The 26,089-nt window shown below is 42.8% G+C and overlaps 3 protein-coding genes across 7 annotated transcripts in view; 2 read left to right on the top strand and 1 right to left on the bottom strand.

Annotated features, from left to right (window-relative positions):
- Positions 1–7,187, top strand: part of LOC121681934 (cell migration inducing hyaluronidase 1) — a 63,854-nt gene extending 56,667 nt beyond the window's left edge. For all 5 annotated transcript variants that reach the window (XM_042061894.1, XM_042061896.1, XM_042061897.1 and 2 more), the window contains 10 exons: positions 217–372; positions 798–978; positions 1,385–1,600; positions 1,802–2,013; positions 2,695–2,880; positions 3,143–3,347; positions 3,811–3,900; positions 4,187–4,344; positions 4,578–4,678; positions 5,593–7,187. In XM_042061894.1, the coding sequence (XP_041917828.1) occupies positions 217–372; positions 798–978; positions 1,385–1,600; positions 1,802–2,013; positions 2,695–2,880; positions 3,143–3,347; positions 3,811–3,900; positions 4,187–4,344; positions 4,578–4,678; positions 5,593–5,720 (1,633 nt within the window). In that variant the 3' untranslated portion in view covers positions 5,721–7,187. The remainder of the gene's footprint in view (positions 1–216; positions 373–797; positions 979–1,384; positions 1,601–1,801; positions 2,014–2,694; positions 2,881–3,142; positions 3,348–3,810; positions 3,901–4,186; positions 4,345–4,577; positions 4,679–5,592) is intronic.
- Positions 7,188–8,027: 840 nt separating this feature from the next.
- Positions 8,028–21,826, bottom strand: mesd (mesoderm development LRP chaperone). Its single transcript, XM_042061703.1, has 4 exons — positions 21,821–21,826; positions 12,056–12,214; positions 11,045–11,277; positions 8,028–9,634 (listed from the first exon to the last, which is right to left on the bottom strand). Exons 2-4 carry the CDS (start codon positions 12,212–12,214, stop codon positions 9,400–9,402), a joined length of 627 nt encoding a protein of 208 aa, XP_041917637.1. The 5' UTR covers positions 21,821–21,826; the 3' UTR covers positions 8,028–9,399.
- tlnrd1 (talin rod domain containing 1) lies at positions 15,053–18,639 on the top strand. Its single transcript, XM_042061702.1, has one exon. It carries the CDS (start codon positions 16,939–16,941, stop codon positions 18,001–18,003), a length of 1,065 nt encoding a protein of 354 aa, XP_041917636.1. The 5' UTR covers positions 15,053–16,938; the 3' UTR covers positions 18,004–18,639.
- Positions 21,827–26,089: the final 4,263 nt, after the last annotated feature.

Here is a 26,089-nt window from a genome sequence, read left to right as displayed (position 1 = left end):
CCGGCATTGTCAGTTTAATTGGAAATCGCCTTATATGGAGGCAGCCGGAGAAGCTGGAGGGAAATGAATGCATCGGGGAGAGAGTGGGAAAGCAATTTAGCCGTGTGGAAGTAGCCTCTCTGGGGATGGGCTGGAGTGGAGGTGGAGGGTGGTCGGCGGTGGTGATGCTGATGGTGGTGGGTGGCTGCTGAAACGGTCTTGTCCTCTCCCCCTCAGCGGAGGCACCTTTCCGGACGATGACGGCTCCCGTCAGCAGGTGAAGAACTCGCTGTTTGTGGGCGAGAGCGCCAATCGAGGCATGCCCACGCCAGTGAACACCGTCTGGGGCCCAGGAGGACCTGATCTGACCGAGAGGACGCTGCCCCGAGGAGTGTAAGTATTCAACAACACCAAGACAGAAAGCTCCATTTTGAAGTCCAGTTCAAAGTGTTTTCTCTCACACGATGTTGACCAAATAGAATAAAAAAGAAAGCTAAGGTCAGAGCATTCTTAAATGTGATGTTTAAGTAACATGAGATACAAAGAGCGGACCAATGCGTCTACTCTTAGCTCCTGTGTTTATGGCGCCACAGCTGAATGTCACACAGCCCTCTCATCAAAACACTGCGTGCCTTCCTCTGTAATGACACATTTGACATGCAGAGACTGAAGCCAGCTCCCTTTGTCTGCCCAAGATTAGAGATGAAGGTTGTGTCCCATCCGCAGCTGATGTATTTTTATTTCATCGTGCAAAAACAGCAGCGCTGCCTGCCATGTTGACACTGAAGCGCTGATGAATAATTTCCTGCCCCCTGAAGGAACTTTCCCATTCGAGGAATGCAGATATATGACGGGCCCATCAACGTCCAGAATTGCACCTTCCGCAAGTACATCGCTCTTGACGGCCGTCACACCAGCGCGTTCGGCTTCCGACTTAACAACTCCTGGCAGAGCTGCCCCAACAACAACGTCACCGACATCACATTCGATGACGTTCCGGTAAGTTCCACCCTGGAGCGACTGCCCCCCCCCCCCCCCCCACACACACACCCAGTCACACACACACCCCCTGCTCTTTGGGGGTGATGTGCTCAGTGGAATATGTGGAAATGAGTTTTGTGTCGCACCGTGTGGATTAACACCACTGCCTCGGAGGTGGTGAGCAGGGATGTGAGGCAGGGTGATTTATTTGCAGAGGACCGACGTGTCAGGAGGGATTTTGGGGGCCTCAGCTGTCTTGGCGCTAATGCCACACAGAACAGAGGGCCGAAGGTTGACAGAGGTGATACTACGGAGAGAGAGAGAGAGAGACAGAGACAGTGACATAGAGAGAGAGAAAGAGAGGATCCTCTTCTCCAGCTTATCTCCCTGCTCTGTGTTTCTTGTTTCTCCCTTCTGATGTCAGATCACGTCCCGCGTGTTCTTCGGCGAGCCGGGCCCTTGGTTCAACCAGATGCAGATGGACGGCGACAAGACCACCATTTTCCATGATGTGGATGGCTCCGTCAGTGAGTACCCGGGGGCGTTCCTGGTCAAGGAGGACAACTGGCTGCTGCGCCACCCAGACTGCATCGATGTGCCCGACTGGAGGGCTGCCATCTGCAGCGGGCACTACGCCCAGGTAAGGCGCACCTCTTAGACCTGCCAAAGCAATCATTATCACGCCCAGGCAGGCACGCCATGTTCTCTCTCTCTATCTCTCTCTTTCTTTCTCTCTCTCTCTATCCATCACAAATAAATAATTCTCCTGTTTTGATCTGTTTTGAGTTTGCCTTATCTGACCCCACCCTAACCTCCACCCCGACCGCCTCTGCCCCGACAGATCTACGTCCAGACGCGCAACCCGGCCAACCAGGACCTAATCATGGTGAAAAATGAGTACCCGGAGCAGCCACTGAGGCTGGTGGGCGCCCTGGGGAAAAGGAACCACTACCAGCAGTTCCAACCAGTGGTGGCCCTGACCAAGGGCTACACTATGCACTGGGACCAGCCTGCCCCAGCAGAGGTCACCATCTGGCTCATCAACTTCAACAGGTTAGCCGCAGAGGACCCGAGAGAGAGAGAGAGAGAGAGAGAGAGAGAGAGAGAGAGAGAGAGAGAGAGAGAGAGAGAGAGAGAGAGAGAGAGAGAGAGAGAGAGAGAGAGAGAGAAAGGGAGTGGGTGTGTGTGTGTGTGTGAGAGAGAGAGAGATAAAGAGAGAAAGAGAGATAGAGAGTGAGAGAGAATGAGTGACAGAGAGAGAGAGAGTGCAAGAGTGTGTGTGTGTGCGTGAGAGAGAGAGAGAGAGAGAGTAACAGAGCGTGTGAGAGTGAGAGTGATTGACAGAGTGAGAGTGAGGGAAAGTGCATAAACATAAACACAGCACCAAAAAAAATGAGTTTTGGAAAACTGGCTTAGTGTCTAAATACACACATTCAAAACACATTAAGGCCAGGAAAATGTGCAGCCGGGGTTTGAGGTTTGTAGTGGAGACTATGCTTAATGCAGCCCTTTGTATAACTACGGGTCAGGTCAACGTTAAAAATGGACAGAATACAGTGCTGATGGGTTGTAATTCCTTTGGATGCCAAGTGCTCGTCTTAGAATAAGAAGTCCTGAGTTCACTTCACCCTCAGGACGGCTCTCTGGCTCCACCTATAGAGCACAACACAACACACATATTTTATTATGACTGCTTCTTTTGTTCTAACCCTCTCTCCTCCCTCCTTCACACAGGGGTGACTGGATAAGCGTTGGCATCTGCTACCCTCGAGGAACCGCCTTCACCATCATCTCAGACATCCACAATCGGCTCACCAAAGAGACACGGAAAACAGGCGTCTTCATGCGAACCATGGACCGGGACAAAATGGGCCACGGGCACCAGTCCAGGGGATACTACTTCTGGGAGGAGGACACCGGGTAAGACCTCCGTCTGTATTTTATTCATGAGAGTATTCAGAGAAGCTCCCCTACAGACACTGTTCTGAGGACAGTCATGCCATGGGGGGGGGTTGGTGGTAGGTGGGTGGTAGGTGGGTGGGTGGTAGGTGGGTGGGTACATCCTTCCTCTAGCAAATGCAGGCACTTTTAATTGGACTCTGTCCCTGTGGAGTGAAGTGTGCTGTAGCACAGCACCGGGTGCAGTGTGCGCTGTGATTGATGTGCGCCTCTTCTCCTCCAGGCTGCTGTTCCTAAAAGTGAGAGCGCACAATGAAAAGGAGGACTACGCCTTCTGCTCGGTGAAGGGCTGCGAGAGGGTGAAGATCAAAGCGGTCATCCCCAAGGGAAGTGGCCCGAGCGACTGCATGGCGGAAGCCTACCCACGGCACACCGAAATGCCCATTGTCGATGTTCCCATGCCGAAGAAACTACCTCGCATTAAGCTGGTGAGATCTTCTGCTCAATCTACTTTCTGTTTCATAATATTGCAACAATAGCAATTGACTTTACTAAGGTGCTTTACCAAGCCTATGGGCTGAAACCCAATAATAACATCATGCCTAACATTGTGCAATAATCATAAATGATCATTATAAGCAGGAAGTATTGCATGAAGTGATGCATTATGCAGTATTACATTACATTTACATTTCATTCAATTGGCAGACGCTTTGACTGCATCTGTCAATAGTATTAGTAGTACTAGTATAATGGCATGCCAATCAGGGCTTAATGTTAACTTTCAAAAGTGGTTAAAAGTGGCTGCCAGCTTGGCAACCAGGCATGAGGTTTTGGTTGCCAAAGCCAACCAAATCTTGTTGCCACTTGCAACAATCAATGTCCAGCCCTGCTGCCAATTCAATGATCCTTTTTAGAGGAAGCTCACTTGTTTCCTTTTGCCACCTCTAGCCACAGACATCCGAGCACTTCCTGGAGATCAGACTGGAATCCTACAACACACGCTTCTTCCACATCAAAGAGGACTTTTCCTTCATAGAGGTGTGTGTGTGTGTGTGTGTGTGTGTGTCTGTGTTCTCCATCAATGGCCTCAGCTCGACTCAATCAAAGGCTTGCTTAAACGGGGATAATGAGGGCGGTCTGAATTAATCTCACGGATATTAAAACAACCTAATCGATTTTAGTGCTATTCATTTGTGCTATTCAGTGCTATTAATTTGACCACATCATCACGCCGTGAGGTCTGCCCTTAATGGCGGGAGCGTCAGATGTGACCGCATAACAATCAACTGATAGTAACCGGTAAATTCTTGTGCCACTCCACTAGGTCAACGGGAAGAAAATCTACCAGTCTGATGACGGTGTGCAGCTGACGGCCATCGAAGGTCACTCTGGGAAAGTGTTGGACACCAAAGGCTTCCGGAACTCTCTTCTCATGGGCATCCCAGCACAGATAGACAACTACATCACTGGCCTTAAAGAGGAGTAAGACTCTCTTTGTGGTTTTACTGATCTTTCACCCCCATCACTGAGTGTGCCGCAATAGCCATTATGGGCTTTCAGAGCAAACTCAATAGCCTTCCGCAGAGGGATTAATTACTGCAAATAAAACATTGTGATATTCTTTTAATAACTCCCCTCAGAGCATTCATCAAGAAAGTAAGTGTCTGTGTCAACTGCCACTTTTAACAATACACCTGTTCTGTTTGTTCCCACAGAACAATAGTACTCATCACCTCAAAAGGACGCCTTGTGACCAGAGGGCCCTGGACAAAAGCACTGGAGAGAATTGGAGCAGACCCAAATGTGAAATTGAAAGGTAATAATATTCCCCCCAAACATCATCTTAATAAAACATTGGGTAGATCAATGTTTACATCAAGCAAGCTCTTGAGTCTGCATTTTGTGGGGAATTTTTTTTTTAAATCCTCTATTTTATCTTGACTGAATACATAGTCACATGAATGAAATGGTATTCTTTTAAGAGAGAGTTTTGTCCTGAGGCTGTAATCATCGTTAGTCATAGGTAATAATTAGGTCATAGCGTTTCCACATAAAATTGTCTTCCTCGTGAGATTTAGGATTTCCACATTCCCGTTGCTCTTAAGTGAAGTGTGCACTAGAGGGCAGTGTTGATCCTTTTTGTAAGATGGATGTGCACAGTATCATGCACTTGAACATCTACATGGCTTTGTGGATTAGACATGGAGACATTAAGGCCATCAGTGAGATTTATAGTTATTTGAAGCATGGATAACATAATATAAGCAACCTTTCGAGAGATTCCATGTGTATGTTACTACATATATAAATAAAGCCTCACAAATGGACAGAAGTGGATAAGACGGATAGCAGTGTTTAGTTCATGCCATGGTTTCATCCCTTGGGTTTTCTTCCATTATACATCTGGAGCTCTTGCTCATGGAAAGCCAGACAAACACATCCTACACGTGTGTGCAATGCATGCTCAGGATGCCTCTGATGGCCATACGCTTGCGTGCCAGAACAGCAGGGTCCTTCCTCTGTCTGGTACTCCCTGTCTTTAGTGTCATGCTATTTCCACTACTGTTACTGCTGCTGCTGCTGCTACTGCTGAGATTTCTACATCTGTTATTAAAACATTTTAACAATTGAATCATTGTAGGGGACTTTTAGAAAATATTACATATTAAAATGAGAGGTGAGCTGTAGGTAAAAAAAGTTCTGACCCCCTCTCTATTGTCTGTGTTTCAGATAAAATGGTTTTTGTGGGATTCAAAGGGAGCTTCAAGCCCGATTGGGTGAAGATGGTGGTACACGACAGTCAGGCCAAAATCCACCAAGTCTTACCCATCCCCATCGTCAGGAAGATGAGCCTATAAGGGAGGACTGCGTGCGTGAGCACTAGACTAGACTAGACTTCAGTCTCGCTCTCACCACTGCCTAACTAAAAACTGTGTGGGAGCACAGAGTCGTCAAAAGCACAGAGAGGACTACTGAACTCGAGGAGACGACGACAAAGACTTAAGAAGAAGAAGAAGATAAAACAGAACCATTCAAAGCATGCATTTGTGTTGCCTAGCTTACCCTCCCAGCTGGTCTCGATATCTGTGACTATGTGGACGTGAGTGAGTGTCGTCAGTTGAGTATACTTGACTTTCCTGGAAAAGAAAAACAGAAGAAAAAAATTACATTCCTCGTTTCGTCCTACTCAGTGATGTCAAATCTGTCTCATTCCAGAAGAAAGCTGTTTTTACTTTGCTTCTATGGGGTTTCCAGCTTAATATTGTGATGTTTTTCACACAGTCGTCTCATATCAACATTTTTTGGTGTTATGTTTGAGTTCAAAAAGTACCAGCGACCAAATTGTACCTTAGTCTAAAGGACTAAAACATTTTGGAATGAGCATCCTCAAAGATAGGGATGTGTTTTATCTTGGCCACTGAAACTATAATGAAATGTAAAAGTAGCAATTTCAGAATTATAAGTAGAAATCCAGAAGTAATGGCAATTTAGATGGGGCCACACTTCTAAATTATGCAGGGAAGATGATTATATTGTCTTCAATTAAAATGTGTTGTTTACAATATGCAAACTGTGGATGACATCTTGCACTCTTCAAATGATAGCTTGCCATAAATACCTGTTATGTGTATTGGAATGGGGCACTCCATCAAAATTTTGAGATTAGAAATATTGGGACCAAAATGAGATTAGAAAGACATTTACATGTTTAGTGACACAACAGCACAACACCAGCGCACTGGTACACAATATATGGGAACGTTTTTGAAAGTGTCCTTTGTTGTAATAATTGACGTTGGCTACTTTATCAACTCCTGGATTAATTGTATGTGGTTTGCTTGCAACCGTTAGCAGGAGCTGAATTGTCAAAGAGATTGTCTGCCATATAGCCATTTTTGATGGAATGCCTCCCTACACGTTGTTAATTAGCAACCTTTTGGCAAGAAGCCGGAGATTCCTTTTTGCCGAAATAGCTGGTCTTTTTTCGGAGATTGTAATTGTTTATGTTTTATATGTTTTATGTGTTTCTAAAATTCCTCAGATTGATAACAGAGATATATTTTATACTTATTTATTGTACAGGCACAATCAAACAAATATAGAAGGGACATCTTTTAAGTTGTAATGCATTTCTGTCCTTACTGTAAAAATATAATTTACTACCATTTAAATGAGCATACCACACCAAGTGTATGATTCAGTATCTACATCAGCCATTGTTTTAGTTGTATAGTGATGTTATAAATGTGACTTTGAGAGAAGCAATGTAAACCCATTACTTGTTCAGAATATTTTGTACAGAAATTAAAAAGGAAAACAAAGAACCATTGTGTGTGCTATTTTTGTCATCCCAACACTTTAAGTGCAATAGAAGCATTTCTCATACTTGAATTTCTGTCAGATTATATCAGGGTAACAAGTGACAACTAACTAGCTCTGCATATCAGAGTAGGAACATTAATTGGATGTTTGTCAACTGGTGTCTTTGAAATGGAAAATGATGATTTGAATGAACTTCAGTGAGTGCGAGTGTGATAGGCATCAGTAATACGTACGTTTGTGGGGCCCGCCTGCCTGTCTGCTGTCTGGGGTCCTGCAGGCCTATGTGGAGGGAGTTGCTCCCAGGCCCCTTCTAAATCACACTGGAATGCACTCCAGCTCACAGGAGGAGGGAGGAGATCAAAACAGGACTGAATTCCGATCATGGTGTTTTTTTTTTTTGTATTATTACATGTCTTTTCAGTGTTCAAGCAACAATATCCATCATCCTTCAGCTCTTCGTGAAGCAATAACCCACCATAGCATTAGGTATTTGCTCCAAGAAGATAAAGTTGTATGTTCTCGCACCTCCACGGCACTCTACTCCACATGATCTGGGTGGGTTCAGTCATATCAAGGCTGAGGTAAAACATCTTGTCCTAATGAACAATATTGCTGTTAAATCTGGCCCCAGTCTGGGCACAGGGAGCGGAGGATAAGGTGAGATATTCGCCGGGCCTTACCAGATGGCGGGGAAATGTGAGGGGCCGCTGAGGTCATGCTGATCTGGCTTGCCTTGTGGAGGTCAGCAAGTCACAAAGAGATTACATCTGGGACACATGCCCATAGTGCTTCAGATGCCTCACAGCTGAGGGAGAGAAAGAGGCGCCATTTTTACCAACAGAAAAATCTTACACTGTAGTAGTTTTTTAATAGTGAATTAATTTGGGAGTGTGGACTTACATTTGTGTTCACAACACCAGAGATGGAAACATACAGATTTATATGTACCGTACTATCAAATGATAATTGATCATTAATTGTATTATGAATGGATTAGCGTTCCACAGCAATGTTGTAGATCCCAGGCACTGCAATTGAACAGTCTGTGAAAAACATTCCGCTTTAATTTGCCTAGAGCAGAGAGACACAGGGGACATGTACATTTCTCCAACCCAAACCATCCATTGAATTGTCTTAACAGGTGTGTAATCAGAAGAATATTTCATCGAATTCTCAGCAATCATTTTTGAATTGGCTGAATATCATCTGATTGAGTTGAACTGATAGATCATAGAACAGAATGTGCAGAATTTCTCAAACAATGGCTTTGTAGAATCTGTAGCTAACAGCACACTGCAAGATCACAGTGACAAAAATGATTCCAGTGATGAAATAATGGCAAAACTGCATTTTCTTTTTTGTTTTTGTTGTTTTTAAAGGATGTATTACCGATTTAAAAACACAGAAGAGCAGGATGTTTGGCACCATTATTTTTCTTTACCTTAGAACAGAAATGTAAATGAAACTCCACATTTTCTATGAAATATCAACTTCCAATTACAAAAAACAATTTTAGAACAAAATTAATTTACCAAATGTAGGAGTTTTATGAAAGAAATCCCTAATGTAGGTTAATTTATAGTTTGATTATCGGATGTATTTTCAAACAGCAAATCTGAGCCTTGGTCAAGCCCACACACATTCCAAACCTTGAATTACATGCTTGTTCGCCTTTGCGTTGGTTGTGTGCGTGACAGGGAAAAAGGACATTCACAGTAGACATGAAACAGTGAACATTTTACAAACTCAGAAAACTCAAAAAGAAGTGCATTGGATACTGTACAGTTGAACACTGAAAACAGAAATGGAATTGTAATGCAATTATAAAGTAACTGTCATTACCAAGTACCCTATTTAAAAATTGGATACATTTATCCTGTTCGAATAAGGCAAAATGGATATCAGCACAGGTAAACATGGCCTTAAAAAGTCATTAGAAATCAACAAATTATCATGTGTAGGATGTAAAACAGTACCAGGTACAACTCATCTTTAACAGTAAATGCATCAATGGATTCTGTAACAAAAACAACCAAGCATTTTCACAGAGCAAATATTGAACAGAAAATGTTGAATAGTCTGGTTGACCAACTAGTGACGGTCACGACTTTCATTCCCAGTGTCCCTTGAGCTGTTTTCATGTGAAATCGCTGAGTCACAGCTCCCCTTCACGTCTCCCAGAAGCTGCTGGGAGGTAACTATTAAGCTGGCACATCAGAGCTCCTGCTTGCTTTTGCTAGCTTTGTTGGCTGCTTTTTTATCTGTCTTTTTCTTGGCGTCTTTCTGATCTTTTCCCTTGGCATCTGGCTTGGCAGCTTTCCCAGGGTACACCTGGCCTTCCACGGTGACATCTTCGCAGCGGTCCTGGGCCACCAGGAAGTCTTTGATCTCCCAAGCGAAGCCGCCGTCACGCAGCATGAAGATGGCACGGTTGGAGCCCACTACGAACCTGGAGAGAAAGCATCCCAGAGATCACTCTATATTTCTATCTGTGAACAGTCAGACACATACAGCAGTAAGCTGTAGCATCAGATCTTGCCCTTTAAACGTGTCTGTTCAATTTTGTTATTTTTAGATACGGTAAACCAGGGACTAAAAACAGTATAATTTTCATTTTGTTTCGTTCTGAGCAAAAACATATTTTTTTCATTACTGTTCCAGTGTTCCAAAGCCTCTCCTCTCCTCCCTAGTAACCGCTTAGAACGTTATAGAAGAATGGTTAATAACGTTCCTTTAAAAATTACATTGCCTTTACAAATTGATGGCCAGTGTTGCAATATTATACATTTCTAGCCTAGGCAATTAGCCTATATAATATTAGATCTTCAAAAATGTCTGATAGCCAAATTCAGGCACAGAAAATATCCTTGCTTTAAACCCTGTAATAGCCTAAACTATGTGTGGCGCTACCAACTGCATAATGTCTCTGGTAGCCTATGTTATTTCACACAATCTTTCAGTGATAGTGAAGTAAATGACAATAATTACCGTTATTAACCGGTTATCTAAAATTGAAAATAGCATTTTCACTCTGGAACAAATGAAATTGGTTTTGTTCCTGTTTTCGGTTACGTTCATCTACAAATTTAGTTTGTTTCTGTTTTTTTTAATCGTTTCTAATACCTGCGACAAACTACAACTTTAAACACAATTTGGAATACATCATCACACCGTCAGTTCATAATGTTTTTACTTGATACGCAAGTCAGCTTTTGGATTGCTCCAGGATGTTGTCATTACATACTAAATCCTCTGAAGCTAAACTTGACTTGAGTACTCGTGAGGATTTCACCATGTGGAGAGCACGTGTTACAAGTTATGAAATTGTGCAGACCATGTCACTGAGATACAGAAAAAAAGACCGTTTTACAGTATTGTATTTTACAACGGAAACACCTTTGACAGAACTTTACTCTTTCTATACAGTATGCTTGACAATTGAAGCTTTATGAGATGCACCTCGACCATGTTTCACATGAGGCCCCCTTGTCAATTCAGGAGACTTTTATCACAAAAATATAATACAAATGTATAAGGTATACCTTACATATTATTTTGGGAGGCAAGACTATTCAACAGAGAACCAATATAGTAATTTTGGATATAAGGAATTAAGTATAATAAGAAAAAGTAGGCAATTGTTGTAATGATGTGACAAAATGCTATGTGTTAAATTGCTTTATGCTGAGAATATAAAACACGAGGCAGCTGCCACTCTGCTAGACCAGCAATCAGCCGCAAAATACCCAACATGCTTGGGCTTTATTACAACTCACAACAGTCCTGCTTACAACACCATCGTTCCCCCTGTCGGGAAGCATAGGGCAATAATTAAACAATGCTCCATACAGTGATGTACCTCTGAACATCATAGTTGGCGTTGAAGAGGCTCGACTGCCACAAGCTGGTGATCTCCTCTGTCTCCTTCTCTGTAGGATTTCCTGACACAGACGCAAACACCATCAGCGTCTTCCCCTTCTTGGACATTTTCAGAAGTTCTTCGGGCTTGGATGGGTCCACTTTGGAAAAGTCTACAGGGGGAGGGGATCTTTTGTGTTCAGGGAGGTCACCCTCTTCAATGTCATCATCTTCCTGAAAAACATTGGAATGGTTTGTGCACATGTGCAATGTACATTAACTCATGTGCATCTAGCTTAAATCTATCTCTACTCCTTTACTCATAATCATCTTAGCAAGTGAAAGTTTTCAACTCCATATCCAAAGAATAATGTGGTCCCAAAGAGACAGTCGTAAATTAATGCAGGTAATAATTGATCCATCAAGTGTCATACATGGCAAGGAAGATCTTCACTAAAATCTAAATTAAGAAAAACATAGAAAGCAACGTAGAAGCTAACATGTATAAATGCTGTGTGGGCGTCGACTAAACGTGAGTCACCTGACAAGGTAATGATGCTGTTAAACGTTAAACGCACAGAAGTATGCTAGTCAGCTAAACAAAACGTAGGCAAACTTTCATTTGGCCACCATTACATGAACTACAACGTTATGTCCATTACGTCCACACACAACGTGTCAAACCAAAATGAAGACATCTTACTTTAAGTTAAGATACTGTGACCATTATAACAAAACCTCTAACGTTTCCTTAACGTTCCAACCTAACGTTGACGCCAAGAATGAAGTTTAATCAGGATATCTTCAAAACACTCACAACAAAAAGATGGCTCATAACCGACGTCAGTTAAACAGATTCATGATGAAATAAATGAACGAATAAACAAAATATAAAAAGTCAGACTTGCTTGCAGACAACTGTTAACGTAAAGTAGACTTGCATTTAGAATAGGCTAACGTTAGTTGTCAAGAGAGAGGGAGAGAGAGAAAGAGAACTTAGAGCCCAACAAACCTCCCATTGTTCCAGAAGTCTCGCCATGTCAGCATCATTGTAATCACGAATGTCTTTCTTCTTTTTCGATTTGGTGTCTGTACATTGTACAACTAGAAAAGAAATTGCAAAAATGAAAAGTACAACATTGACTATTCTCGATTTGACGGGGGACGCCATCTTTACTGCTGGTGCACGAGCTGGAAGTCCCTGATTGGCTTAACATTCTCTATCGTCACAAGTTTTCTAAAGGGGCGTGTTCCCAGCCAAAACCAAAACTAAGGAAAAAAGAAGAAAGTAGTTTTTAACAAATTAAATAATGATGATGATGATGATACATTTTAATAGGCCTACACTCTGCTGAGAAACTGATTGATTGCTTCAGTATATCAAACTGACAAGTGGGAGAGGCCATAGCAACCTCAAACAGTCGGGGATTTAGAAATATGAAACTCTTTCACAAAAACTTTTATTCTTTTGAGGAAAATACAGTCTTTTTCACTTTCAATGTAAACTCTCAACTGTGAATTTGATGTAATGATAATCTTTTAGACCTAATCACCATTAGATGATGTTCTGAATAACTGCATAATCATTAACAAATACAATATAATAAATATGTGTGGAAAAACGAAAAAATGATGCCTCTGTGTCATCCACAATTGGATTTGGGACACCAGCAGATGACTATACAACTTTGCTCACGACTTTCTAAAAGACATGTCACTTATTCAGAGATGCTCCATCAATTTAAACAATAAACATTTTACTTAACTCCATGCAAACATGAGGGGGTAAGATCATTATCAACAATGGCTCAATTTTCCCCAGTACTTATTTTGGGTTTAGAGCTATAGTTTTGTTAATTCTCACACATTTTTACACACTGCTAATTTATCAACAATGTGCCTAATACCTGCATGCCAGAAATTATTTGAAAGGCAAAAAGATGTTTACTACTTCATTCCTCCTTCCACAACTATAGGTGAAAATGGAAATTGCAAACTAAATGTATAGGGTCACTAGAAATTGTGCATGTTTGCTCTCCCATGTGACGTTAACTTTGTGTAAGAAGGGAGAGTAGAATAACATTGTGGAAGCATGTAAGTTGCAGTTGCAAAGGCACAATGGCAAGTCGGGGACCACTGATAGTTATAGTTAGAGGTGAATACATTTATGTTTATGTTTGTGTAAAAAAAGACACTGTTGTCCAAGTTATAAAGTAATTTATGACACTGTTGTCCAGGTTGTAAAGTAATGTATAGCATATAAACACTACATTAGAAGTTAAAATAATAGTTTGAAATAATGTTGAACTTACATTAATCATAACAATAATAGCAATATGAATACAAATTCAAATATCAATAATGTAAATAATACATGTTGCTGTAAACAAAAAACATAAACATGCAAACCATATTTAATTTAGATGAATAAGTAAATAAGTAATAATAGGTAAAATATTTTGTCTAAGTACATTTGTTGTGTGTTGGTGTTAGTGTAATGGTTAAGGAGCTACCTGAAAAGTTGTGAGTTCAATTGGCTTCCACCATTGTGCCCTTGAGCAAGACACTTAACCCCAAGTTGCTTTGGCAACAATGAAATCCATTGCAATGTAATTGACGTAAGTGACTTTGGATAACAGTGTCTGCTAAATGAACAAATGTACATGTAAATCTTCATGTCAAGAGTGGAGTGGGAATATATGAACTATGCTGGATATTCCATTCCTTAATTCGAATCATAGCACATGCCATTCTCATCTCATGATTCTTTTTGAGGTCCTAGACTGGGACTGCAGATTTGTCAAAGAAAAAGGTGCAATTATGCTTCACTTCAACAGCCTCCTAACACATAGTATTAATTGCACATGCCTACACATATTTTAACCATCTGGAACAGTCCTGATTAACCAAGCAGATGGACATGCACTTTTGCCAGAAGAGAGAGAGAGAGAGAGAGAGAGAGAGAGAGAGAGAGAGAGAGAGAGAGAGAGAGAGAGAGAAAACAGAAGTCAGCAATTAGTGACATAGAGATGATGACAACTAGTCACCATTGCATTTCTGTCCATCTGAGTCTCACTTCAATGAGAGGCCTCCTCCCCTTCCTGCCTCTGTTCGAGTTGAGTGTTAGAAGTGAGAGGCTCATTCAACAGAATCTAAGCAGTTTCCTCTCAGGACACTCCACCCAATGGCACAGTGCCCTGTGCAGCTGTAAGACTGACTAGGCAGAACTTTGTAGGTACAGTGAGTACAAACTGGCGGTTCAAGACCCCCCTATGTTTAACTCGGCTAACCAAATAGACTAGTTTAACACTTTTGATCTATTTTTATTTTGTAACAGGACATTATTAACTGTAAATAATAATATAAAATAATATAAAATAAAATTACCTTCCAAAATAGCCAAACATGCTGTAGAGGAAAACATGTCAGGAGAGCATAAGGAGAGCAAAGCCTTCATTACTTTACTGGCAGCAACTATTCCTTAGTTTAGGCCAAAATGAGAAATTCCCTTATTTCAATCCCACTCTAGGAAATAAAAAAAGAGACAAGCAAAAACGTAGCCTATAGGCTAGGCCTACATGAAATAACCTTCAACTTTCTAAATGGTCTGTCTCATGTGGTCTTTCACCAAATAGCCTATGTCACCAGCAAATAATTTATATTTTTTTAGTTCATTTTTTTTTAAAATCACACTCAGTAGGTCCATTTTTGTTGACTAAGTCTAAATGGCCAAACCGATATAGGGCCTATAGTGGCTATCAGCTATGTCTTTCCATTTATGCTGCCTTAATCAGAAACGTTAACATTTACTAGCAACTGTTATAAATATATATAACTGCATAAAGTATAACGAGGTTTAATATAGAGATCAACCGTTTCTCCCAAAAACAGTTAAAACTTGAACCCAAGAGAGCATAATTGCAAATCTATGCTACACACTCAACAAACTTCAGTTTGCTGTATTTGGCTACTGTTGTGAATACGTCGTGACGTGAGGGGACGTGAAACGTAAGTTAATCTTGAACTGTCGTTACGGCTAGGCGCCGCTCTCAAGAAGTAGAGAACAGCTGTCTGTTTCATTGACTGAGACAGTAGAGTTAGACAAGTCAGATAATCGCATGAAAACGGTGGTATAACGCTATTCAAACTGTTGTCCATGGTCACTTTGGCTGAAAAATGCTTGAGGCCAGACAGGGAAATTGAAGGCGGGCATTCTGTCCTTTTGGGAGCGGCTGCACGGGTGTAACTTTGCCTCTACACCGGTAGTCGAATGCGTCCCACGTCGGGGCCTTTGGAAGGGATGGATTGTGGCAGATGGATCATTCAGCGCTTGAACGAGGATATTAACAACTGAAATAACTTTCTTTTGTGTGAAAGAAACGCGGGCGGGAGTGACTTGCTGTTTTCCTGTTTTCGGATATAATATTCTTGTGGTCACATGAACTCAAATACACAGCTGAAACTTGCTAACTGGCTATATTTTCGAGGAAGCTAACGTAGCTAGTATGCTATCCCCTTGCCTTTGGTAGTTAGCTGCAATCAACCAGCGCAAATGCGGCCACACCCTCTACTGCTTCCTGATACTGGAGATGTAGCGGGGGACTAAAACACACTTTGTAAGCAGGAATAACAACCACTTCTTCTGAATGAAGTTCTGAAGTAAACAGCAAGTGTTAAAGTTGTGGACTACTTTCATGAAATTAACATTTCAGTCGACAGGATACGACATCGAGATGAATATCAAAACCGAAACCCGACACCATCTATGCCGGACAAGACTTTGCCCCGCTTTCTGCTAAGACTGCATATTCACAATAGATATGCACATGGAATTCAGTTTGCAGAAAGAACTCGTCTATATCACGGGATCTTGTATGAGAAAGAAAAGGTTGAAAGTGGAGGGAAGCACGGCCCCGTGGCCCCTCGCTTGTTTTGAGTCTTATTTTGCTTCATTGATGAAATGATGGTGCAGGAAAAGCAGAACGATCCCGAAGAGGTCAATCGGAACTGGTCACGGAGCGCAGGCATGCGTCTGCCGCACTGTTACAATAGGGTGGCCAAAGTCGGTGGGTACAGTTTAGATTATAGTTCGGTGCAACTACATCCTGCGACCGTAACGCAACGAGGATATCACAATTCATTTTTGTTTGATGCAGTTTAAGAAAGGACATGATATATTATTTAAATTGGCATTTGTTGAGTGAAGAAAAACGTGAATATTACCCATTTTCGTCAGGAGGAAGAAAAAACATCTTTTGAATCTCTAGTCAACCTGCACTTTGTTTTTGAGGCACTGCAGTCAACATTCTGGGTTTTGTTCATTTGATATGCTATGGACCAAGATAGCTAATGGAAACCTGTGAAAACGTCACTTCTACAAATATCAGGGGCAAAATACAAAATTAATGTGTTGTGATATAACAGTGATGGAATCATGTAATGTTCAAGATTGAAACGATAGTTTGACACTGAGAAACTCAGCATGTATCATTGAAGGGATCTTTTATTCTTTGATTGACTATTTGTTTTCCTCTTATTTGTTGAATGATATTAATCATACATAGAAATGTACGTATACTCTATAGAGTATTGCCAATCCCACATCAGCAGTGCCGAGACATGAAATAATATTGTATGTCTTGTTGGAAAGGTTCCTGCAAATGTTTACCACAAAGTTTCAATGTCCTGTTCTCTTTCAAAGTTGTCAGTGGATTTTAATGTTTTGAAGGACATCAAGGAAGACTTCTTGGCCAGTTTCAATGTTTGTAAAGAAGGTGCAGATATATCTCTTACTTAAGAAGATGTCTTAATTTACACGTGTTCACTATGGCTTGTACAGCATAATCTATTTTTGTACCAGTTGGCAATCCAGACTATTAGCTCAACCATCCTACTATGGCAAGTAGTGGCTCGGGGAAGTCAGTTAGTGAGGTTTCTACCAGCATTTTAAGTGGCAGCTTGCAGCAGAGGAAAAAACTGTCTTCCATCTGTGATGCGTGCAAGAGCAAAATGCAATTGGTGGCAGACCTGCTTCTGCTCTCCAGCGAGACAAGGCCTGTCATGAGCTCGGAGGGGGTGTCCGTGGCGGAGACCTTCGAGAAGTGCAGGGACACCGTGATCGCCCGGACCAAGGAGCTGTCCATCCTCACCCACGACATCCAGAGCCAGCTCAACATGGGCAAGTTTGTGGAAGTTGGGGACCGGCTCGTGGAGATGGGCGACCTGGTGGTCTCTTTGACGGAGTGCTCAGCTCACGCCGCCTATCTAGCAGCCACGGAGACCCCTGGATCCCAGCTAGCCGTGTCGGGCCTGGTGGACCGGTACAAGGTGACGCGGTGCCGGCATGAAGTGGAGCAGAGCTGCGGCGTGCTCCGCGTCACCAGCCTCTCGGACCTGACTCCCCAGGTGCTCCTCGAGGTGTCCCAGAACATCTCGCGAAACCTCAGGACCCTCTCGGACGTGTCCACCCTGGCCAGTGAAAAGTCAAAGGACAAGTTTGCCAAGGAGCAGTTCAGAGCGAGCGTGCGCTGCATCAGCACCAGCGCTCAGGCCCTGCTCGCTTGCGTGAAGGAGGTGAAGACCTCGCCGAGCGAACTGACACGGAACCGCTGTGTCCTTTTCTGTGGACCGCTGGTGCAGTCTGTGCACGCGCTGGTGGGCTTTGCCACTGAGCCCCAATTTTTGGGCAAAGCAGCCGTCATCAGCCCCGAGGGGAAGGCCGTGCAGACAGCCGTCCTCGGAGGGGCCATGAGCGTAGTCTCAGCCTGCGTCCTCCTGACCCAAGGCCTCAGGGATATCTCACAGCATCCTGAGAGCAGCACCAAGATGCAGGACTACAAGGAGCGTCTGCGGAACTCGGCCTGCGCCGTGTCGGACGGGTGCACACTGCTCTCTCAGGCACTAAGGGATCGATCGTCGCCCAGAACTCTACCGCCAGTCAACTCCCACTCTGTGAATTAAATCCCCTTCACTTTGCAAATTATTCAGTTCTACCCATTAATGGACATACCAAAGAAACTCATGATTGTCCAGGATGAGTGAATGCGTTTCTTTATTTTCTTCTTTTTCCTTCAACTTGGTATGCCTGTCAATGAGGTGAGCAGAGTTCAACAGCCAAGTTTGAAAGATAGAAACAAAGTGTAAGTCACAGGTTTTTTTGTCACGCTGGATGTGATTTAAAGCCTTCACTAAAACTGACCATTAACTAATTTCTAATCCAAACTCACCCTTGGCTTCATATTGCCAAAAGACAGAAAAAGCATCCCAGTCAATTTAAAAGCAGATAAAAAAAAAAAAAAAAGTTTACCTCAGTTTTCAGCTATATGAAAACGACAGACAAAATGATGGATGTAGCTTCACTTGTCTGACCAATGACATGGTGATCTGAAGAAGTACATGAGTGTAGTGAGTGAGCGTGGGAAGAGTGTTCATACTTGTGTTCCATGTGTGAATTTTAAAAAATGGGTTCAAGCTGCTGTGAGTGTGTGCCATAGGTTTTACACTATTATTTACCAGACTTACAATGGTATTGTAATGTGTTTTTGAACATGCATGTACTGGAGTATTTATTTCCTCTATTAAAATGTTGTTTTCTCATGTATGTCCCTTTTGGCCTGCTCCTTACGATCTGAAAGGGTTTCGTTATTGAATCAGACAGTGAAGCTGTTATTAAGCACTGACCGTTTGTAATGAACCAGATGTCCGATGTTGCATTGCTGAGGGATGTTAATGTGAATGTATTTTACGATTCACTGACTATGGCATGATCGCATTTGCAGTTGAGTGCAGCTGAATGTTTTCAAGGTATTACAGAGGATTTTTTAATGTCTCTAGTGGGTGATTTTTAAAAAAAAAAATTTTATTCTGTGTTAATTTTGTAGGGTCACGTCTAAAATGTGTACCAATGTCCGCCTATATCATGCCTTGTAGGTGTAGAAACCCAAGGTTTTAAGGAATGCGCATACCAATGTGGAAACATTGATATTGTTATAGACAATGCAATAACAGAACTGACAAGTAGTCTTGATGATTATTGGTTAAACACATTACGGCTTGATTTGGCTTGAGGTTTTCTTCGAATCTTGAGTTGACTTCACTGTTTAAACTTGATCGTATAGGTGTGGTGTCTCGGTGTAAAAGCGTTCCAAAGCAGTCGGGTTTTCTCACCGTTGAACCTAAACATGTCTTAAAAATCTACTGGTACAAAACTGATTAACAAAAATAATAAGTGTGTTTAATGTCATTTGATTATATAACAAAAGGAAAACATCAAATGCCCAGGAATGTTTTCTTAACCTATGTGTCATGCAAAAAACTTCTGGCTGCTACAGAAGATAAAGTTCTGCCTTTGAATATCCCTCCGATACACAACGTAAGCAAGACTAGACCCTGATCTGTTCCATTTGTTATCACAAGGTATGATAAGCCTCCAGCAACCTCCGAATCCAAGCCTGTGCTCTTTTGATGTCTGGTTCTAGGCCTTTCTTGCAGCACCACACACATGGAAAAGCATAGCTACCATGTAAAGAGACCTAACCCGCATACTTCCCAGTAAAAATACCAGCATACGTTAATGCTATTGCTCAGAAAATGAAATGGGTTGGGTTGAATTAGAGCACGCTGGTTCTCCTTTCATTCTGTTCAAGCTGTGCAGGTCAAAATTTTAAGGCTGTGTACAATTTTACGCGAAAATGTTATGTTGGCATACATATTTTACATTCTCAGAAAATGTCTCAAATTAACAATACATTTACTATACAATGTATGACTAACTGTTTGATTCTGGATGTGAAAGTTGAAACTGTGACTCAACTTATCTCTTTTAATTGAAGAACAAATCTGCTGCTTGGTTCAAGGGGTATTCCTATCCCATACAATGACAATGGATTATTTTGTTCTCTTGGTTTTTGAATGGCAAACCCCTAAAAAGTTACTTCACAACAGGAAACCAATAGCCCTTGCTATCAGGAGACATTTCCTTCTGAGCGCAAACTGTTGGAGTAATAATTTCAAGCAAGGTTTCGCCCATTTCCTGCTAAAGAAAGGAAGTTTTGCCTATCCCAATCCCAGAGAGCTACTAGTTACCATCTGTGCTCTGAGGTAAAGTTTTGTCCAAATGAGTATGAGCCTTTTTCCCAGGCAAGCCTTGAGCCAATATCCTGTTTCACCGCAGTGTTGTCTTTGTAAACACGTCATACTCACAGCCCTATCAGGATCCATGAATGACAAAGTGACATCAAAGCCAAGCGAGGTATGGGCGGCTAGTGAGCTCAAAAATATTTAAATACAAAACATTTTTCCTGGGTAAAATGCCTCCCCTGCGTCAACAAAATATATGTCCACACCTATTCATCTGTTGTTTTTATCATAGGTATAATATTTCACAATGTTATGTGTTTAAAAAGTATGTCAGTACCACCTCAGTGAAGTTGAGTTTTCTCTATGAGGAGCTAGACCACTGATCCCTGTAAAGTCTAACCAAGAGACACTTGCTAGTTGTAATAGGACACTACAACAGTAAATAGGATGATACTATATCCATTATTCATAGATCCGCTGGATCCAATAACAAGGATTTCCATGAAGTAGTTGCTGAGCAGCCGCTAACAAGACAGGTTGGTTGGGTAATTCTCATAGAGAGAGCCCATGCAATCTAACCTGGGCAGAGTTGAACATCATACAATTAAGAGAGATTTGCTGAAGACAACACACAGTATACCAGTTGCCTTCACTACGTGTCTTATTTTTTGTCTATTTTGTCTTTTTGTGCCTATAGACTCTTGTTATTGTATTATACTGTATACTGTATATATTTGTGGAGTAGATCAAATAGAGTCTTGTGTTTTTGTCCTGTTCAGATAAGATAATAGGAGAGCCCAACTCGCATGAAAAGCAAATATACTGCACTCTTACAGTAGGCTACTGTGGGATGGTGCCCAGAATACGATCAGCATGATGGAGAGACGGCTGCCCCTTGAATGCCCTCTTCGGTCTGTGCGTGAGATATGATACCCACAGCCTGTCAAAACATTCTTCCATTCTCTCTGTAGACCCACCCAGGTTTCTATCTATATGTACTGCCATAAGTCAATGTAAATAAGCACAGGGAGTGAATGAAGGAGGGAAGGCCGGACACAAATGCTGGACACATGTTGAAGACTGAGGTAATTCAGGCTGTCTGGATATATTTTCATACAGGAGACAGCATGAGCGACTGAGGCTATTGTTAAATGTATCAATATCAAATATAAGAGCGTTGAACAACACGATCATAGCTTTTGATCCCAACATCTGTTCATTGCTTGAGTAGAGTAAGCCCACTTGATTAAACGTGTGCCGAGGGAATCGATGAAAAATCAGAGACAGAGACTCCAGAACATGTTTGATACACCCACCCATGTTTTCTGGGTTCTCGGTGCTAATAATAGGACCAGCAGCATGTGTTCCTCTCCACACCTCTGTCTTTGGAACCGCCCCCCCCCCCCCCCCACTCTACTCTCTGGACTTGAGTATTACCCAAGAACATTCTGGCACAGAACTGGACAGTGGCCTCTTTGTGTGGCTCCCACCCACAATCAGCAGCGGCTGCGTGTTTGGCGGAACGACGCACGAGGCCTTTTCCCACCCTTCCCTGCGCGCTGCACTCTGGACGCTCCCCCCGGCCGGGGTGACCCCACCTAGCCCGCTATTGTCTCGTGGCCTGCAGAGGAACCGCGGGGTTAAGTAGGACAGTGCGTCAGCCTTGGAGCTGCTCGGCTGTTTTTAAAATAAATGACACAGGAAGAGCACAACCACCTGTAGAGCTGACAGTTTCCGAAAATCCCAGGATTCCTTTAAAAAATTCCAGATCGTCGTTAAGCGGGGCATGGGAACAAAGAGATTTCCCATCAGTGCTGCAGGACACTCGCTCTCTCGCTGCCCAAATTAGGGATGGTCTGAGTGGAGGTGTCCTTTTTCTACCCCTTTGTCCCACGGCCAATCTGCTTAAGTGCATGTGGGGAAATTGGAGAGCTAAGTATGCAATGTAAGACTATAACCGCCTGCTGGCAACATGATCTGATTGCCTCCAAATGTATATGACTCCTTCAGACAGCAAGAGGCTTCACATTCTCTCATCAAGACATCTGCTGTCAGGGGAATCCAGTTGGCCCGGGGATAACTATAATAATAACTGTATATGAGGGATGAAAACATAAAAGACACATCCAGTGGGCTCTTAAATGTCTTTAATGTTGTGGCTTTACAATTTTGGCATAGATACAGACGAGAAGCGACTTGCCTGCAACTAACCAAATATTCACTCCCACCTCCCACCCATAATCACAATTTTTATTAAACAAATTCGAACAAGTTGGACAGCAGACCTAGTAAACTGTTTCTTCAAAAACCACCGGCGTTTACACTGAAAAACCCACTCGCTATAACAGTTTACTCAGCTTCCTCAGACTGCTTGGTCACAGTGGTATGTGGCACAGATGTGTCAGGGTGAAAATGTTACACAATGATTAAGAATGGAATTTCTCTCACAGCTCTATAAAGCTATCTTTTTGCCCTAACAGTGACAGAAACATAAGCAAGAAACACCCTCCCATAAAAAGGATGACCATTTTCTTCTGACTATACGCATTGCAATGGCAGGATCACAGCAAGCAATGACCACAACAGGGTCAGTCCACGTCAAGCTGACACAGGAAAGGAGCATGAACATGGGAGTGAATTGTCCAGATCCGTGTTTGCTTGGTGTGCCTCCACGTCGTGTTGGAGGCTAATGTGAACCAGCAGTAGGTCTCTCGGAGGGGAGCATTCTCTGGCTGTGATGTCATTCTTCCCAGTTAAGACCAAGCCTTCCTTTTGTTTCACAAATACATAAATAAGCAAACAAACAAAGTGTGGCTCTCTTCCCCTGAATGATGAGCTCCTAAACAAGTGAGTGATAATGGACATGAAAAAACGAGGGATGCTGCCCACCACTCCCCCCACCCCTGCCCTGCCTTTCTCCAAATTGTCAACAAACGAGTAGCAGGCAGTCCGAGTGCACTCTGAGGAGACCTCGCGCTGCTGGTCGGATTCCAGGAGAGCTGTATTTACAGACGTGCACAGAAGTGTGATATTTCACAGATTCATTGCTCATTGTTTAGAACAGAGATAAATAGGCCCCGTGACTGAACTGCGCCCTGCAGTGCCAAGACATCTCCTCAGACGTTTGGTCTGGGTCTGGGTATATTGGATAGAAACCCGATAGAGGCACAACTTGCACTTTATTCACTGATCACATAACGTTCATTTCAAAAGTGTGACTCTGACAAGTTGAAGGACTCCTTGTGTGTAGATGGTATAGCTTCTCTCTGCGTCGTTCACCCTTGACTCCGTCAGGGAGGAACCGGTGGCAGAGGGTGTTATTGTTTAAAAATATTACATGCAGTGAATAGACTGCTGGAAGTGGGAGGGCACTCTTCGACTGAGGGGGTGTTTCACGAGCAGGCCAGTTGGAGTGCACAGCCTTCCTTTTGGCCTGTTTACAGGGGATGTTGTGCCCCCCACCCCCTCCTCTTCTCTTTCTCTCTCGGTAAGGTGTGGCCCATTTCCTCAACAGACACACAGAGCTGAGCCAGTCTCTCCCATATCCTGCCTCTACTGAGCATGCTCCTCAAGAACTCAGTCAGAACAGAAGATAGCACCTTTTCATGTGGCCCACCCCCCATTCTCTCTCTCTCTTTCTCTCTCACTCTTTCTCTCTCTCTCTCCCTCTCGCTCTCTCTGTTGCCATATGGCTGAATTATTTCAGTGAACGGGGATTCTAAAACTTTTTGTAGAATGAGATCATTAGACAGGCACTTAGACGCCAGGCAAAATGACCCATTATCCCTTGCTTTGCGAGGTGAAGCGTAGGACACAATTTCTCTTGGAGATGTTCAACGTTTGCAATGATTTTGTGAATGTGGTTGAAAGACTTACAGTGATGATTTATTTATTTTCATTCTCAGTTCCTTTGTTTTTCATTGTTCTCCACCAGTGTTTTGGAACGAGACTGGTGGTACGCTCTCCTCTGCCAGAGTTCTGTTTCTGTCTTTTCAGGTCAAAGGGAAAAGTAATGCATCTGAACTTCAACACAGAGATGAGAGAGAGAGCGCCACCTGTTGGTGATCTACTGAACACATCCACCACTAGTAATGTGGAATAAACAAACTGTATATTTTTCGGAGTACTTAATGATGAATGTGGTTTACTGAACATCGAAGTATTTCTGAATGTGGAATTATGTATTACCTGTACACAGCAGATAAGAACTGAGAGTAAAAATGAGGGGTTCAGGCTCTGCCCTTTGTCTGGTTACTGCTGCCAGCCATATAGACAAGACCTTTATGGTGGAAAGAGGCTGCTATGCACCAGGTAGGACACGGCGGTGATCAAACTAAATTGAACCTAAAAATATAAAGCTCTCCAGAAAATTGCTCTGGAGTCAATACCATTTTTATTACTGTTTTCTTTGGATGGCTTTTACGTCCACACACTGTAAAACCATGTGTTTATGCCTTTCCTCTGGTCACTCAGTGCTTTTGCGCTGGTTAGTTGCATTCATTCTTTGGTGTCTGATTGGAGAGGGAAGAGTTAAATGCAACATAGACCTCAAGCAACAAAGGCCTCAGACATTAAAAACATAATTGACAGTGTACATGAAATAACTTGTGTGTCAACAAATTTCTTGTTGTTATTGGATTTTGAGTTGAGTTGTTAGAGGTCATTACCACTAGAGGGAGACATACCCTTACTTTACTAACGCAAAAATACTGACTCGTGGCTTTGTGGTGTACATACATTCCTGTGAATCATTCTTTTATAATATGATAAATTGACATGTAAGATACCCCAATAAAAAAACATACCCCAAAATAACAAATAAAGACAGGTGGTTGAAAAAAATGTTTAAAAACACATCTGGATTCTGTTCCGTTCTTGGCAATACTTTCATTTTCCTGGAATGTATTGTATATATAATACTTCTAATAATCTGATGAAGAAAGAACCTCTTTCATGGGAGGACTGGAAGGGTTGAGAGATTGTTATAGGAGGATGTGGAGAATTTTCAGGCCATGGTGCAGAAGATACAGATAACGAACCCCATGACTATCGAATGGCACCAGCCAAAAGGAATTTCAAAAGGCTTCGGAAGTTGCAAAGTAAAGTGGGCCCAATATATTACGAATGTGTGTGTGTGCATGTGTTTGTGTTTAGTGTATTCGTGTGCATTGGATATGTGTATGCATATCCACGTGTGTATGTGGGTGTGTTGGGGGAGGTGGTTGCGTTGGGTGGGTGGGCGCATGTGTGGTGGCAGCGGCCTCAATCCAGCCTCTGTGCTGTCTCTGTTGGTTTAGGAGATCCCTGTTTGGCCACTGATTCATACGCAGCAGCGGCTGCGGTAGCAGCGAGCGAGTGAGCGAGTGCCCACACAGCAGTGAGGACAGGGAGCAGCGGAGCGCGCAGGACGCTCCACTGAGGAGCTCTCTGTGACCGCCGAGGCCTAGATTAATCAGGGGGGGAAAATCCGCCAGCAGCCCCTTTAATCCCCGGCCTGTGGCTGGGGGAGCCTGCATCCACTCGGACCACATAAATAAACAGCCACGGGGCCCGGGGGCCTGGCCAGAGCAACACTGGGTCTGTTCATCCTCTCAGACGGACCACTTATATGGCAGCGTGGGGAGGGAGGGGGTGGCTACTGGTTGATGCAGTCAGCCATAGAAGAGACTTTCAGGCAGGGGAAAGAGGCGACTATGCACATAGAGTGCAAAGGTGATCTTCCTTATATATAGGCCACTTTCAATGACACCAAACAGCATTCCAAAAATAGGCTACACATCGTAGAAGATGGATGTTTATGTCTCATGTTTCACAGGTATACTGTCATGTGAAAAAAGTTTTTCAGTTTGTTTTTGTGAGACTGATATGTTTTCCCAGCTCTTAAGCTGAAACGGTTTCTAAGCGGAACCTTTTAGGGACTTTTCTATTTCAAATAATTTATTCATAATGATAGTAATAATGATTTCTA

The sequence above is a fragment of the Alosa sapidissima genome, chromosome 14, assembly GCF_018492685.1.
Source record: "Alosa sapidissima isolate fAloSap1 chromosome 14, fAloSap1.pri, whole genome shotgun sequence".
NCBI classification, from domain to species: domain Eukaryota; kingdom Metazoa; phylum Chordata; class Actinopteri; order Clupeiformes; family Clupeidae; genus Alosa; species Alosa sapidissima.
The sequence above is the reverse complement of the archived record's forward strand: the minus strand, read 5'-3'. Positions and strand labels throughout refer to the sequence as shown.

Excerpts from the sequence above, each read along its gene's own strand:
- mesd (XM_042061703.1), bottom strand. The coding sequence starts at position 12,214 with ATGGCGTCCCCCGTCAAATCGAGAATAGTCAATGTTGTACTTTTCATT. Across the intron at positions 11,278-12,055 it reads GACTTCTGGAACAATGGGAG|GAAGATGATGACATTGAAGA; the intron begins GTTTGTTGGGCT and ends AATGTTTTTCAG. Across the intron at positions 9,635-11,044 it reads GCCAACTATGATGTTCAGAG|GTTCGTAGTGGGCTCCAACC; the intron begins GTACATCACTGT and ends CTTTCTCTCCAG.
- tlnrd1 (XM_042061702.1), top strand. The coding sequence starts at position 16,939 with ATGGCAAGTAGTGGCTCGGGGAAGTCAGTTAGTGAGGTTTCTACCAGC.